This window comes from Bubalus bubalis, chromosome 3 (assembly GCF_019923935.1).
Source record: "Bubalus bubalis isolate 160015118507 breed Murrah chromosome 3, NDDB_SH_1, whole genome shotgun sequence".
Classification (NCBI taxonomy): Eukaryota; Metazoa; Chordata; class Mammalia; order Artiodactyla; family Bovidae; genus Bubalus; species Bubalus bubalis.
Genome location: NC_059159.1, coordinates 19,355,083 through 19,369,551, shown reverse-complemented (window position 1 = coordinate 19,369,551; position 14,469 = coordinate 19,355,083). Strand labels below are relative to the sequence as shown.

The 14,469-nt window shown below is 52.1% G+C and overlaps 1 protein-coding gene across 3 annotated transcripts in view; it reads right to left on the bottom strand.

Moving 5' to 3' along the window:
* The window catches only part of MPP3 (MAGUK p55 scaffold protein 3), a 28,054-nt gene extending 14,152 nt beyond the window's left edge, over positions 1 to 13,902 (bottom strand). The window contains exons 1-10 of one of the 3 annotated variants that reach the window (XM_025280052.3): positions 13,749 to 13,902; positions 13,357 to 13,441; positions 12,484 to 12,540; positions 12,121 to 12,239; positions 11,876 to 11,953; positions 10,575 to 10,655; positions 10,193 to 10,330; positions 6,294 to 6,375; positions 4,701 to 4,786; positions 2,885 to 2,959 (exon numbers count right to left, since the gene is read on the bottom strand). In XM_025280052.3, the coding sequence (XP_025135837.3) occupies positions 2,885 to 2,959; positions 4,701 to 4,786; positions 6,294 to 6,375; positions 10,193 to 10,330; positions 10,575 to 10,655; positions 11,876 to 11,953; positions 12,121 to 12,239; positions 12,484 to 12,508 (684 nt within the window). In that variant the 5' untranslated portion in view covers positions 12,509 to 12,540; positions 13,357 to 13,441; positions 13,749 to 13,902. The remainder of the gene's footprint in view (positions 1 to 2,884; positions 2,960 to 4,700; positions 4,787 to 6,293; positions 6,376 to 10,192; positions 10,331 to 10,574; positions 10,656 to 11,875; positions 11,954 to 12,120; positions 12,240 to 12,483; positions 12,541 to 13,356; positions 13,442 to 13,748) is intronic. The other 2 variants (XM_044938906.2, XM_044938907.2) reach the window with 2 other exon arrangements.
* Positions 13,903 to 14,469: the final 567 nt, after the last annotated feature.

Here is a 14,469-nt window from a genome sequence, read left to right as displayed (position 1 = left end):
AATGCTTTAAAAAACATCAACTTGCTAAGCTATTTAAAAAAGAAAGAATCAGAAAATGATTCACGGATTTCCCTTTCCAACCTAAACATCTCCTTATTAACCTTACAATAGCCTCTCAGCCTACACAAAGCAACCATTAGTTTTGGGAGCAAAAAAGCAAAGGCAAGCACAATTTCTAACTCAAATGTTATTTCTGATATGCTAACTGCCCCTAATGATGTCAGCAGCCATCTGTTAAATAAGCAGTCTAGATGTTTTGATAAGAACATAAATATCAATGAAACTACTGTTACCGATTCTTCATCATCACTTTTCAGTGGGTAATGGACAGTCGTGTCTTTGACAGCTCAGCCCTGCCTCATCAGTCACATACTTGGCCAACCCCCAGCTCTCTTCTGTACCAGAAGCCATCCCTCTAGAGAACAGGATGGGAACAGCATTTGGTCCCATTTCTTCATTCTCTTCTATAATTCAGTGGCATGGATTTATTTATTCCTACTTCCAAATCATTATGGCCCAATTGCTTCAACAGCAAATAGGGGGGAAAAAAGGCCAGAGGTTTTCCTTAGACAAATCCAAATCCTTTAGGTGCCAAGCAAAAGAGATTCAGTTAGACAACAGTATGAATTTTCTGGCCATATATTAATATTATGAGGACAGGGACCCTCATTTAGCCATACATGCCACCAGGCTCCCAGGCACTCAAAAGGCAGCCAGCCCTGACCAAGCGTCTAGCTAAAAGAAAAATATTCAGAAAGGATGGACTAAGAGATAGGCTACCCATTTTGTCCTCCAGGAAAAACAAATCCTCTTCCTGTACCAAGTTATAACCTGCAGAAGCTGCATATGGAGACCATACCAGCTTGTCCCAGGAAGAACAACCTTCCATCAGGTATTATGTGTGCCCTGGGATTCAACTGAAGGCGCAAATAAGAAATCGTCATATGAAGATGATTTCTTCATTTGCGTAAAAAAAAAAAAACCATCAAAGACATTGTCTGCTATTAATTGCCATTCATCAAAATATTTATTGACATCTACTCTATGCCAAGTGTTTTCATGCCCTATCTTTCCTGCTCCTGGTTCTGGGAGGTAGGGGTGAAAAATTAGTTTTCTTGAAAAATCAGCATGCTTCCTTCCATCTTCCATGAGAAGTATGTAATTCATTATGTTCTCCTTTTTGCCTTGGCTGCCAGAAAGTTCAGATCCAAGTTTACTGGGAAGTCAGAGTAATGCCTCTTCCATCCTCCCTACCACCACGTCAGCTCAGGGCTTAACAATCTCTCACCTGGGCTTTTACAACAGACTCCTACCAGGTGCCCTGAACCCCATCTCCACCCTCCTCCACTCACTGCCCTAGAGAGCTTTGTAAAACACAAATGTGATTTCCATCGCTTCCCTCTCAGAACCAAACAAGCAAAGAACACCAAAAAACTAAATACCTTTAGGAGCTTCTCACTGCCTCTGAGGCTGTCACTTGGCTTGTGGGGTGCCTTCCCATATTCCCCAGGGGCCTCACCTTTTCAGTGAACCCCACCCCGACTGCCTAACGACTTCCTCCAGCCACTGGGATCTGCTCTCCCCTAATCCAGCAGAGAGGAACTGCTGGGAATTAACCCCTGGGGTACAGCTTGGTGAGAGCCAGTATCTAGATTCCCCACCACCCCAGCTCTCCCAGCTGTTAGGAGGAATGGAGGAGGCATGGTCTACAGGGGATGCCGAATTCTGAAGCAGGATTAAGCTCTGGTTGTCTGTGGTGGTAACTTGCTGAGAAGATACCCTTTGTTGCACTAGCTGCCTTCCCTTCCCCAACCCTGTTCTGGTGTTTCCTGGGGTCACTGGCAAATGCCAAAACTCTGAACAAAGCATTCAAGACCATTCAGACAGAGCCTTAACCCACCTCACCAGCACACCCCCATCCTCCTCCTGGAGCCCCACACAATGCACTTTCTCATGGACCTCATACTCCTCTGCCATGTCTGTGAGCAGCCGCTTATGCGGACCTTTCTGCCCGCCCTTCTCTTCTCCCTCTTCTTCTAGGCTCACTGCCAACCCTCCTATTATGTGCCACCTTCCAAAGTGCCTAGGGACTTCCCTGGTGGTCCAGTGGTTAAGAATCCACCTGCCAATGCAGGGACACGGGTTCAATCCCCGGTCTGGGAAGCCCATGTGCCACAACTACTGAGCCCTAAAGCCTCATGCTCTGCAACAAGAGAAACCATTGCAATGAGAAGTTCGTGAACACAACTAGGGAGTAGCCCCTGCTCACTGCAACCAGAGAAAGCCCACATGCAGCAACGAAGACCCAGTGAAGGGAAAAAAGAAAGTGCCTAGAACTCTGCTGCAGTCCATGGGTCACAAAGAGTCAAACACAACTGAGCGACTGAACTGAGAACTCTGCACAGAATTTTCCTGAAGCACTTATCACGTAACAAGGAGACACTGGGTCCCCGGCCTCCCCTACTGAACCAGGAAACCTCTAAGCTACTAATCATCCTGGTCTCCAGCATCTGGCAGGGCGCTTGGCACAGAGCAGGTGCCCACCAAAGGTAGGCTCCACTAGGAATTAAACAAATGGCAGTTACTTAATTGGGCCTGAAGCCGGAACATTTGGTATCTTCTCCTCCTCTTCATGGCCTGGCTTTTCTACTTCAATTAGAAGAATCTTGTCTTTTATTAGTAAGCTACGTCAAATCCTGTTTAGAAGAGATGGGGTACAAACAAATGAATCACTTGGTGACTGAATTCCAGGTTTCTACTGAGCACTTGCTCCGAGGACCAGATGGATGATCTCTTCCTGAGTGACTGTTTCAAAGACAGGGCTGGAGTCCCACCACCCCCACCACCCACCTTGCCCACTCCCTTGCCTTCAGCTCCCCCATACCTTGCTGTCCTTTAGGCGGTCTTCCTCCTGGGTGGCTGGGATGATTTTCAGGGTGATGGATCCCTGGGATTGCGCCTGAAAGGAGACAGCACATGACCATATCATCTCCCAGGTCTAACCCTCCAGGACATCACATGTTACCTCCCAGATCTGGAAACTCACATGCAGAAGGAAAGTTGGACGTGCAGCCTCCCCTATGACCCGCCCTTCAGTGGTGGCACCCAGATGAATTAACTCAAGCATTTTTATGGGACAAAGGGACAGAACACTTTTCTCTTTTTTTTTTGGCCATACCACGCAGCTTGCAATATCTTAGTTCCCTGACCAGGGATTGAACCTTGGCCCTGGAGAATTGAAGGCATGGAGTCCTAACCACTGGAGCACTAGGAAAGTCCCCAGAAGATTTTAAATGAGAACTTGAGAACAATGCATACAACAAATACAGCTCACCTGACCTCTAGTGCCCCCAAGCACTGCCCTTCTTTTCTCTTGGGTTATTTTCATATCATCGTTCAATTTCATTTTCCTCTTTCCTGCCTGATTTGGGGCTGGTTCCCAACCAGCACTTCCCTGTTGACCTGCATCTTCCCCAGTCTCAGGCCACTCCATCTTCCCCAATCTCGGGTCCCCCTCCCTTCTACCAGAGACAGATGCTGCACCCCACGTGGGGGCCCATTAAAGCACATCTCACCCAGTGCTCTCCCTGATCCCGCCTCACTCTGGAATATGGGAGGCTGGTGCCCAGAACCAGGGGAAAAGGAGAGGGGGCAGAAAGACTGAAGGGTCTGCCTGCAACCAGGGTCCCCTATAGCAGGGGCCTTAAAGAGTGGGCCTCCAAACTTGAGATCTCATCCCATTTTTGCCCCCCCAAACCATTAAAAGTTAGCAAACAGTGTCATGCTGGAAGAGGATGCCTGAGGATTACAGAGGTCAAAACTATGACAGGGGCTTTTTATAATTTCAGTTTTGACTTCCATTCCCAGAATGGACTGAGAAGGTTGTTTCCATCCCAGCACTGGCTACCCTAGAATCCGCTCGCAGTTGTGAAGTGCAATGCCCTCTTCCAGATGTTTACATCCTAACAATAACTATGCCTTGGTTGAGAAACCATTCCTACCCTGATTGTACAGGGAAGGAAATCAAAACTTGATGATTTGATGACTTGTCCATCAAGGTTACACAAGACACCCCTGGTGGCTCAGTTAGTAAAGAATCTGCCTGCCAATGCAAGAGACCTGGGTTTAATCCCTGGGTCGGGAAGATCCTCTGGAGAAGGAAATGGCAACCCACTCTAGTATTCTTGCCTGGGAAATCCCATGGACAGAGGAGCCTGGCGGGCTACAGTCCATGGGGTCACAAAAGAATCAGACACAACTTAACGACTAAACCACCACCACCACGAAGGTTGCACAATTGTAACGTGATGGAGACAAGATTCTAACCCAGGACCAGCTGACCCCAAAGCCCTTGCTCTCCTGCACTAGAGCCTTTTACTCCATATTCCTCAGCTCTTTGGAAGAGGGGACCCTTTCAAGAGGGTCTTCTAGAAGGGTCCTCAGGAAACAAGGCTGGGGGTAGGGAGGATGGCTGTGCTGAAGACAGGGTCTGAGAGAGGCAGATGGTCTGGGCACTCCCCTCCTCCTGTCCCCGACACCCCCCACCCCCGCCCCAGTGCAGGGCACACTGTAAGGTCACCAGGCTTGCAGTCTCCCCATGAAAACAGGGAGACTGGGCTAGATCAGCCCTGGCTCCAGGAAGCGCCCTGCTCTGGGTCTCTGAAGAACCACCGCACCCCCGGCTCATGCACGGCACGGACCAGAATCTGGCTGATCTCGTCGGGCCGCTTGTGCAGGACTGTGATCCCGTTCACTTCCCGGAGCTCATCTCCAACGTGGACCAGGCCTAGGAGACACAGGGGCTGACCGTCAGCACAGCAAGGGGTCCAAGGTTCCCAGAGCGCAAAGTTTTAGGCACCTCTGGCACCTGCCTACAGAACCCAAGCAGGGGAGATTCAAGGCTTAAAGGTAGTGGATGGGACTGGGATGAACTTATCCCCAGGTGTGCTGGGTGGCTCACCTCGAATCACAGCCTCACAGCAGCCTGGCAAAACCCCCCAGTTTACAAACAGTCAGCTGAGATTCAGAAAAGCGATGCAGCTTGCCCAAGGCCACACTGCTAAGAAATAATGGAGCCAGTGCACAGACGCAGTTACGTGGCTATAGAAAGCCTATGTTCTTTCTGCTGTCACCTCTGCTTCTTTAAAAATATCATTAACTCTTCCCCTTCCTGGGTGTACAGACATAACTCCAAGGACATCCTTCTCCAATTTTACATGCAAACTGAAGGGCACCAGAGAAGATGGAGTCAAGAGTGTTAGACACACCTGCCTGTTGGCCTCCGCTTTAATGACAAGCAACTCTGCATATGGGGCCCTATTTGCCACTCAACATGGACACTGGTCCAGAAGCAGCAGCATCACCCAGGACGCAGGAAGGGCTGCAGAAGTCTTGGGCCCACCCAAGACCTGCTGAGTCAGAATCTGGATTTTAACAAGACACTCGGGCCATTTCCGTGCTTGTTAATGGGAGGCACTGGTCTTAGGGTTCCCACCACAATGGTCCCCAGACTTTTGGGGGCAACACTCCCCTACACCAGGAGATCTGCCTCCCAACTTAGTTCCTCCACACACCAAAGATTCTTTTTCTTTTAATTTTTTATTTTATATTGGAGTATAGTTGATTAACAATGTTGTCAGTTTCAGGTGTACAGCAAAGTGATTCAGTTACATACATACATGTATCTATTCTTTTTCAAATTCTTTTCCCGTGTAGGATATTCCAGAGTACTGAGCAGAGTTTCCTGTGCTATATTCAGTAGGTCCTTGTTGGTTATCCATTTTAAATACAGCAGTGTTTACATGTCAATCCCAGACTTCCTATCCCCTCTCCCGCCCATCCTCTTGGGTAACCATAAGTTTGTTCTCTAAATCTGTGAGTCTGTTTCACAACAGTGATTCTTAACTTGTTTTCTACTCAAACAAATCTGGGCCATGAACACCCTCCCCATAGTAACTGAGGCTGGCTAAGGTAGCTGGGGTGTCAGGAAAGGGTGTCTTGCTCCCTAGTTAGGATTTACCTACCAAGCTCAACTACCGCAATCCTCAGGCTAAGCCAATGCACAAACCCTCCTGATCACCCTCAAAGGACTCCGTGCCTGACCTATTTTCAAACAAATAAATTTTCTACTGGGCTTAGGAAGGAGAAGAGAATTCCAGTCCGACTCCCAGAAAGTAAAGCACATCCCGAACAGGTGAGCCAATGGGAGAAGGAAAGGAGACCCATGACCAAAGGAGGAAGGCTGGGGGGACCATGGCCATGACCGTGGCCAGGCCGGCACTGATGCCACTCACCGCTCCGGTCTGCTGCGCCCCCTCGCATGATCCTGGCCACCACGACAGCCCCTGAGTGCTCATCCCGCCGGATGGTGGCCCCCTGCATCAGAGACAGAGCAGGCAGGCCCCTAAGAAGCAGCCTCAAATCTCAGACTCTGACTCTCTGGACCAGAGAGAGCCTCCCCCTCCCACCCCTGTTCCTCCCTCTGCCACCCCAGGGGGGACAGCCCAGCAGGCACCTTGCCATGTTGAGGACAAAATAAAACCAACATCTCAAATTAGTATAGCACAGCACTTCAAACAAAGCACGACTGTAATGCTGCCATAGCCTCATGTGACAGGTAAGCGACAGGGGCACAGAGAAGGTAAGCACCTTCAAGGTCACCCAGCTTTCTGGGATGCCAAATGCAGTGTTTTCTCTATCACATCACAGCCCTTGCCTCTTGCAAAGACATTTAATCATGAGGAGAATACGTGCCAGCAAATTCTCAACCTGCCTTGAGCCAATCACGGGGTTACCAGGCCTTCTGTTGTTGCCAAGGGGAACCAACTATGCCCCAGGCAGAGCTTTGGGACCAGGACTTGGCCCCCAAAACACGGCAGACATGATGTCTAGGATGAGAAGGGCACTAACAAGCTCTCGTGCACCAGGCAGGTTGGGCTGTGGCAGGGCAGGGCAGCAGTCAGGAGTTGAATGGCCCTGGGTTTGAATGCACTCTGTCATTTACTAAGAACAATGGCCTTCCGTTAGCAAGGAAGCCCCTCATCTTCTCTGCGACTGTTTCCTCTGGGGTGTGGGAAAGCATTTGACTCTTGGGGTTGTTGCAAGGTTAACATTAGATATCGCAGGCCAGGCACTTAGTACACAGTAAGCGCTCAATATGGGCTTCCCTAGTCGCTCAGCTGGTAAAAAACCTGCCTGCAATGCAGGAGACCTTGGTTCAATTCCTGGATTGAGAAAATCCCCTGGAGAAGGGACAGGGTATCCACTCCAGTATTCATGGGCTTCCCTCATGGCTCAGACGGTAAAAAATCTGCCTGCAAGGCAGGAGACCTGGGTTCGATCCTGGGTCAAGAAGATCCCCTGAATGCGACCCACTCCAGTATTCTTGCCTGGAGAATCCCAATGGACAGAGGTGCTTGGCGGGCTACAGTCCGTGGGGTTGCAAAGAGTCAGACACAACTGAGCGACTAAGCACAAGTGTTCAATACATGCTGCTGCCGCTGCTAAGTCACTTCAGTCGTGTCCGACTCTGTGCGACCCCAGAGACTGCAGCCCACCAGGCTCCCCCGTCCCTGGAATTCTCCAGACAAGAACACTGGAGTGGGTTGCCATTTCCTTCTCCAATGTATGAAAGTGAAAAGTGAAAGTGAAGTCGCTCAGTCGTGTCTGCCTCCTAACGACCCCACGGACTACAGCCCACCAGGCTCCTCCGTCCATGGGATTCTCCAGGCAAGACATGCTAACCACTAATTATTGGCTGTAAGTGCAAACACACTGGCACGCTTAATCATTGACTTCATTTGAAGTCCATAAAATGAATGTTGCTGGAAAGAGAGACCAGCAACTAAGAACCCTGTGGCTTCTTGCCCCTCAGACCATCAAACTTGCCAGCATCTCTGTCCACCCTCTCCTCCTCTTCCCCAAGTCAGAGGAGGGGACCCTCCTGGCTAGGCTGGTCCCTCCATCTCCCTCCCTCCCTCTCCTGCATTCTCAATGCCCCCTCCCCAGTGGCTCCTTCTCCTGGTCCTAAAAATATTATCAAGCCTGTCCTATCATTAAAAATGTGGCAGCCCCATCCAGTGGATGCCAGTCTCCATTCCTTCAGAGCAAGCTTCTCAAAGAGGCAGCGTGCATCTGCTCTGACTCACTCCCTGCCCACCTCAAGTGCACCAGCAAAAGGAGCAGCGACCCGCGAGCTGCCATCTCAGTCGCCACGCTCAGTCTCCTCTCTCTGATCTTCTGATTCGCCCTTTCCCTGGAATGCTCTCTTAGCCTGGGCCCTGGTGACACCTCTCTCACGGTACTTCTCAGTGACCAGCTGGTCTCCTTGGCTGAGTCTTCCTATATCTGTCTTTTAAATGTTGATTAAAGGGCCAGCACTTGGCCCGTGTCCTCTCCTTGTCTCTTTCCATACACGCTTCACCCAGGTGGTTTCAGCCTCTCAGATGGGATTGTAACCCCTTCTGGATGCTGGCAGCTACCAAGTCCGCATCTCTACACACCCAAGCCTTTATCCCCTGGACATCTCCACTTGCGGGCACCCACGCCTCTTGAATTCAATGGATCCTAAGTTTCTCTTTATTCCCCCTTTTGAATCATGGTCCCACTGCCCACCTGTCATTCCAGCTGGACACCTTCACTTTATATCCAAGATGCCTCCTCAGATTCCTGCCCAAACTGGGGCAGTCACAAAGTGACATTAATTTTATTTCTGATGTATTTCTTGGATTCCTCTTCCCTCTTCCCACAAACCAAGGTCAAGCTCTGTCTCTGAACCATATGTATTTGGCCCCCACTCTCAAATAAGTCCTCTGTTTCCCCCTCCAGGTGACTTTCTACTTCATAGCCAAGATGATCTTTCAAACTGAAAATCTGACCATTTTATTTCTTACTTAAAACCCTTCAGTGGCTCCCCACTACCTTCAGAGTCCAGGCAAGCAACTGTGGGTGACAATCCAGTCTTTACGCTCTCCTAATGATCTGGCCTCACCTCTGTCACACTTGACCTCCAACTTGGCCAGTTCCCTGAATCTACCATGCCGTTCACCTTCCCATGGCTCTGCTTATGCAGTTCTACTGGTAGAATGCCCTTCTTCTCCCCCTTCCCTCTGGAAAAATTCTGTTCTTTTTAAAAAAAAATTTAGCATGGGCATCACCTCTTCCAGGACACCCCAGTTACTACCTTCTGTAAACTCTCAGAGGGTGATGACTAAGTCTGTTAATTTTTTTGGCTTTGCCATGGAGCACGTAGGCTCTTAGTTCCCCAACCAGGGATTGAACCTGCAGCCCCTGCATTGGAAGGACGGAGTCTTAATCACTGGGCCACCGGGGAACCCCATGGAAGTCTTAACCCTCTCTGAACTGCCTGCACCTAACATGGTGCCTGGCACACAGGAGGGTTCACGGTGTGTTTCCCGAGTAGATGGATGACTGCCCCCATTTTGAAAGTAAAGAATCAAAAGCAGAGGAGAACTCTGGCCAGTTTGCAGAAGCGGTTCATCTGAGGTCACTTGGTGAAAGTTGACAGTGAAGAAGGCCAGCTGTGGTATTCTCTAGGGCATGCCCTCAATTCTCTGGACTGCTGCTACTTCCCTCCATCTAATAAACAAACCTGTCCCTTAGCTCGGTAAATCAATGCTGAACCGGGACCAATGATAACAATCTGTCAGCTGCAAAGAAGAATGGCTGCTACCCTGGGTTTCCTCAGAATTCAGAATAGAGGTTGGCCAACTTTTTCTGGAAAGGATCAAGTGTAAATGTTTTATGCTTTGCAGGCAACACGGATTCCGTTGAGTTTGCCGTTGCCATGTAAAGGCGGGGCCCCTAGACATGTAAATGAACTGGATGGCCAGGCACCAAAAAAACTTCATTTACAAACACTGACTGGCTTGGGTTTGGCTGTTGCATCATAGTTTGCCAACCTCTTGTTCAGAGCATGATGATGAGGGCTGCCCTGAACAGTTGTACAGGTTCTCGACTGCACAAAGGAGCTTGGCCACAGCAAAAGGAGGCTGAATCTACCCAGAGAAAGAAGTACTCTGCACACAGTGGTGTCACAGGGACTAATGGCAGCCTTGACAAAGCTGCCATCACTTACTCCAAAGACTGCAGTTGGGGGGCTCCCTTCCTGGGTTTCTCAGTGGGTGGGTGGGAAACAAGGAGAGCATGGGGAAGAGAGGTGAGGACCACATACCAAGGGTTCCTTGTTTTTCACCAGGCGGACAATCTTCACTGATTCTTCATCAAAATCCTCGTCGATATTATCAGGCAGAGGGGGAAGAACGGGGTCAAAATTCTTCTGAGCGACTGTGTCGTGTACCATGAGCATGGCCTATCATGAAAGCAAGACAACAGAAGGGCTAGCCTCCAAAGCACATGGGGGTCCAGGGGACCTAGCCGGGGGCAGTGGTTCAGGGTCCCAGATCTCATGCCAGAGAGATGACCTCCCCAGACACTTAGGCTGAGGAACCCTAACTCAGAAATCTCCTTTCCTCAGTTTCACGACCAAGCACTCCTCCTATCCCCATCCCAGGAGACACAAATGCGTGGGTAGGCAGGGACTGTGGCGTGACTACCCTGAGGTGGGGGGTGGACAGCAGCTGGAGCAGCTCCCTCTCGTCGCTGTGCACGGAGGCGGCCTGCAGCTCCTCCATCACCTGCGGAGGAAGGAGAAAGAAGGCCACAGATGGCTGCAGGTGCTGCGAGCCTCCTGGGAGTCACCCAAGGGGAAACCCTGCTCCCTGGGCCCCCCAGCCACGACTACAGCACCAGGGGGCATTGGACCCTCAGTCACTCCAGGTCTGTGGCTCCCAGGGAAGTCATTCCAGGGATCAGAGAGCATGAGAAGCCTCTACAGACTAATCCTAATGGGAGCTAATTTATGAAGGCTTTCCTGGGTGCTGTTTGCCTCACGTGGATTAACTCTCACAACAAACTAGATGGAGCAGGCACTATTATTTGGCCATTTCACTGGTGAGAAGTAAATGAGAGAGATTAAATATTCTGCCCAAGGTCCCCAAGGTAGTGAATGGCACCACCAGGACTTGAACCTGGGCTTATCTAGCTCTGTTGTCTCTACCCGCACCATATTTTCCAGATGAGGAAATTGGGGCTCAGAGAGGTTGAGTGACTTGTTTAGGGTCACAGAGCTAATATTAGAGGCAGTGCTGGGCCTAGGAGACTGGCAACCTAACCTGCTCCTAATAGCATCTCACAGGCAAGAAAGGCAGAGAATCTGCCCCCATCCCTCGCTAGGCTATCTGCTGGGGTGACATGATTTTATTCAGAAACTGGCTTCAGTAATCAACTAGGACAGGTCCACAAGAAATAAGGAACGATTCCTTTAAAAAACAAGAAGCCTAGGAATTCCTTGGCAGTTCAGTGGCTAGGACCCGGCATTTTCACTGCCTGGGGCCCAGCGATCAAGGCCCAGGGTTCAATCCCTGGTGGACCCCACAAACCACAAAGGAGCAGCCAAAACAACAACAAAAAACAAGAAGCTGCAAGTCCCTGGACCCAGGACTTCACATCCGGCCTCACAAAGCACAGATATGCAGTGTGCATGTTTGACCTATTCTTGTCGCCAGCCCTCAACTGTTTGGGAACTGCTCTTATCACAGCTGGGAAAACAGACTTTCTCGGGAACACACAGTAAGTGGGTGTCACCATGTCGCCATGGCCCCTGGCCCTGTCCAAGGCTCACCAGTTTCTCCCTGCCTACTAGGAGGCCCAGGGAAGAGGTGAAGGGGAGGAGACGTTCTTCACCTTGGGGCTCCTGAGCCCTGATGGTCCCTTGTTAAGCAATGGCAAGCAGGCCAGATGAAGGAGCTAGGGGTGGGAGAGGGGCTGAGGCCAGAAGGAGAAACTGGGGGCTTACATCCTCGGCGAGGGCCACAGCGCTGTGCAGGACGGGGGTTGGACTTTGCCTCTCGTAATAGCGAAGCTTCTCGTGAATCTGCAAACACAGCCGAACTCAGGCTGGGGTCTCCCAAGACAACTGTCCAGATGTACCCTGGATGTCACACAACCCACCCACGGCTGTGAGGATGCCTAGGGCTGCAGACCAGGTCATTCAGAGGGCAGCATAAGGCAAAGACCTTCCTGGGGCAGAAAGGACTTTACCTTCATTAAATAACTGAGGCTTTTTTCACTGAAAACATCCCTCAGAAAGCCCATCTCTTCCTTGTGGTTGGAGTCAGGTCTCAGCTGAGAGGTCAGTAGTGCCAGGGTTTCATGCAAACCTGAAGACGGAGTGAGAAAAACACAGTAGAGCCAATGCAGTGGCTACTTCCTGCCCCACGGGACCCCGAGCAGATCTTCCAACAGTATGTCAGCCCTGCCGGGGGCACATTTTCTCCCTCCCCGGCTCGCATTCCCAGGGCTCCGAGCCAACACCGGTAGCAGCTGCTTTCTTTGCTGCCCCGGGTTGCTGGGCAGGCTCTTGTCTTCAGGACTGTGGCAGGCCCGGCCCCAGGAGACACTCACCGGAGTCCTCAGACAGCACCGGCATGTCTGTGCCGCTTAGATCTCTGTCTGTGGATTCTGGGAGAAAAAGAGGGGATGGGGTGGGATGTGAAACTCTGGCAAGCTTATTCAATCAACAAACAGTGATTATACGTGTACTGTGACTGTCCATGACCAATTCGGGGACAGAAGGGATGGGAACAAATTCTCCACTCAGCTTTTTCAGAGAGGAAGGAAAGAAAACCAAGCTTGCTTTGTGCTCCCAATGTGTCAAGCACTGTCCTGGCGATTTCATATGACATTTTTCTTAATCTCTTCAAAGCCCTGAGGAACGGACATTAATATTTCCATTCACCTGATGAAGAAACAGAGGCTGTGGGGAGGGCCGTTCAGTAAATTGTAGATCAGAATCTAGACTCCATTGGCCCTTCCAGGCGGGTATCAGGCGAGAAGTGGTCCCTGCCTGACAGCGGGTGCTGTCCTCCACAGCTCCCCCCTCCTCTGTGGCCTTCTAAGGGGCTTCTCTCAAGTCTCCTGACTGTCAACAAGTACCCAGCTGGGCCTACAAGCCCCTCCTTTACCACCATTCCCAAGCCCCAACCAGAAGCGATCCTGCCCCCAAAATAGAGCGTAGAGAGGAGGTGGAGAGAGGAGAGTCGTGTCTACTATGCCGGCGGGGGGAGCCCTATCTCGGCAGGCCCCCCAACGTGTTTTGCAGCACGTGGATCTCAAAAAGTCCTCCTTCAGAAGGGGATAAGGAAGAGTAATGATTCATTCATTCCGCAAACATGGAGCCAGCCCCACAGCGCCCGCCCGAGTCCCGCGGACACCAAGACGCAGAAGAATGGTCCCCGGCCCTTCAGCCACCGCCCCGCCCCCCTACGCCAGACTCACCCTCTGGCTCCTTCGAGCTGTGCCCCCAACTCCCCCAGGCAGCCAAGCACAGACTCCGGCTCGCTTTGGGAAGGAACCTGTGGGACTAACAAGGAGCGCGGCTGGGAGAAGGCGAGGCAGGACCTGGGGGACGCTGGGGGCTGTCTCGGAGGATGCGGGCCGGCAGGAAAGGAGCGGTGCGCACGGAGGAGGGGGTGGGCGCGGAGAGGAGGCCAGGGACGGAGGGGCGGGGACTGAGTCCCCCACACCCCCGCTCTCACTAAGCTGGGGCGGGGGGGTTCCCTGGGCCGCGAGGCTGCCTGTGCAGGAGAGGCGGGTCTTAGCCCATCCTCCCCTCCTTACGGGCCCCTCCGGCTCTGAGTCCGTGGTCCATCGCTCGCGCCGGTTCCTACCTGGGCGAGCCGGGATCTCAGCTCCAAACCCGGAGCCGCGCGGGTGCCTGGAGCCTCGGCGGCCGCTGGCTCCGCCTTCCCGGCCCCTCCCTGCTGCGGCCGCGCGGGCGGGGGTGGCGGATCCGGAGGAGGCGAGGCTTGGGGAGGAGGAGGAAGGGGGCGCGCGGGGGGAGGGGGAGGGGCGGAGGGCGCCCGCCGCGTCTGGCACCGCCAGTCCCCTGCCGGCCCGGGCTTCGCTCTCCTGCGTTGTACCCCCTCCTCCGTATCCTCCCACCCGAGCCTCGAGGAGCTCCCTGCCTTGTGTCCCCAACCAGGGCACACAGCCAGCCTTCCCTCCTCCCCCGTCACCCGCACATTACCCACCCCCGCTCCCCCCACCGCCGACACACACACACACAGCGAGTGCTGAAAGGTGGACGCTTGCTTAACACAGATTTCGATTTTGCAAACATTTATTGCGCGCCTTCCAAGTGCCAGGCGCTGTGCCAGGGGCTGGGGGTTCCGCGAGCACCCAGGCAGGGATACTGGATTTGAGAGACTCCCAGGCCCGGAAAGGAGGACCAGTCAGACGCGAGGGCAACTCGCTGTAACAATACAACGATGCTGGGAAAGATTTATCGGTGCGCGGGGCCCTGGGGGAGCGGAGAAAGGAGAGAGGAGAAGTCGAGTCGGGAAGACTGCAAGGCTCGATTCTGCCCCGCTGTAGTAGGCGGGGGTGGAT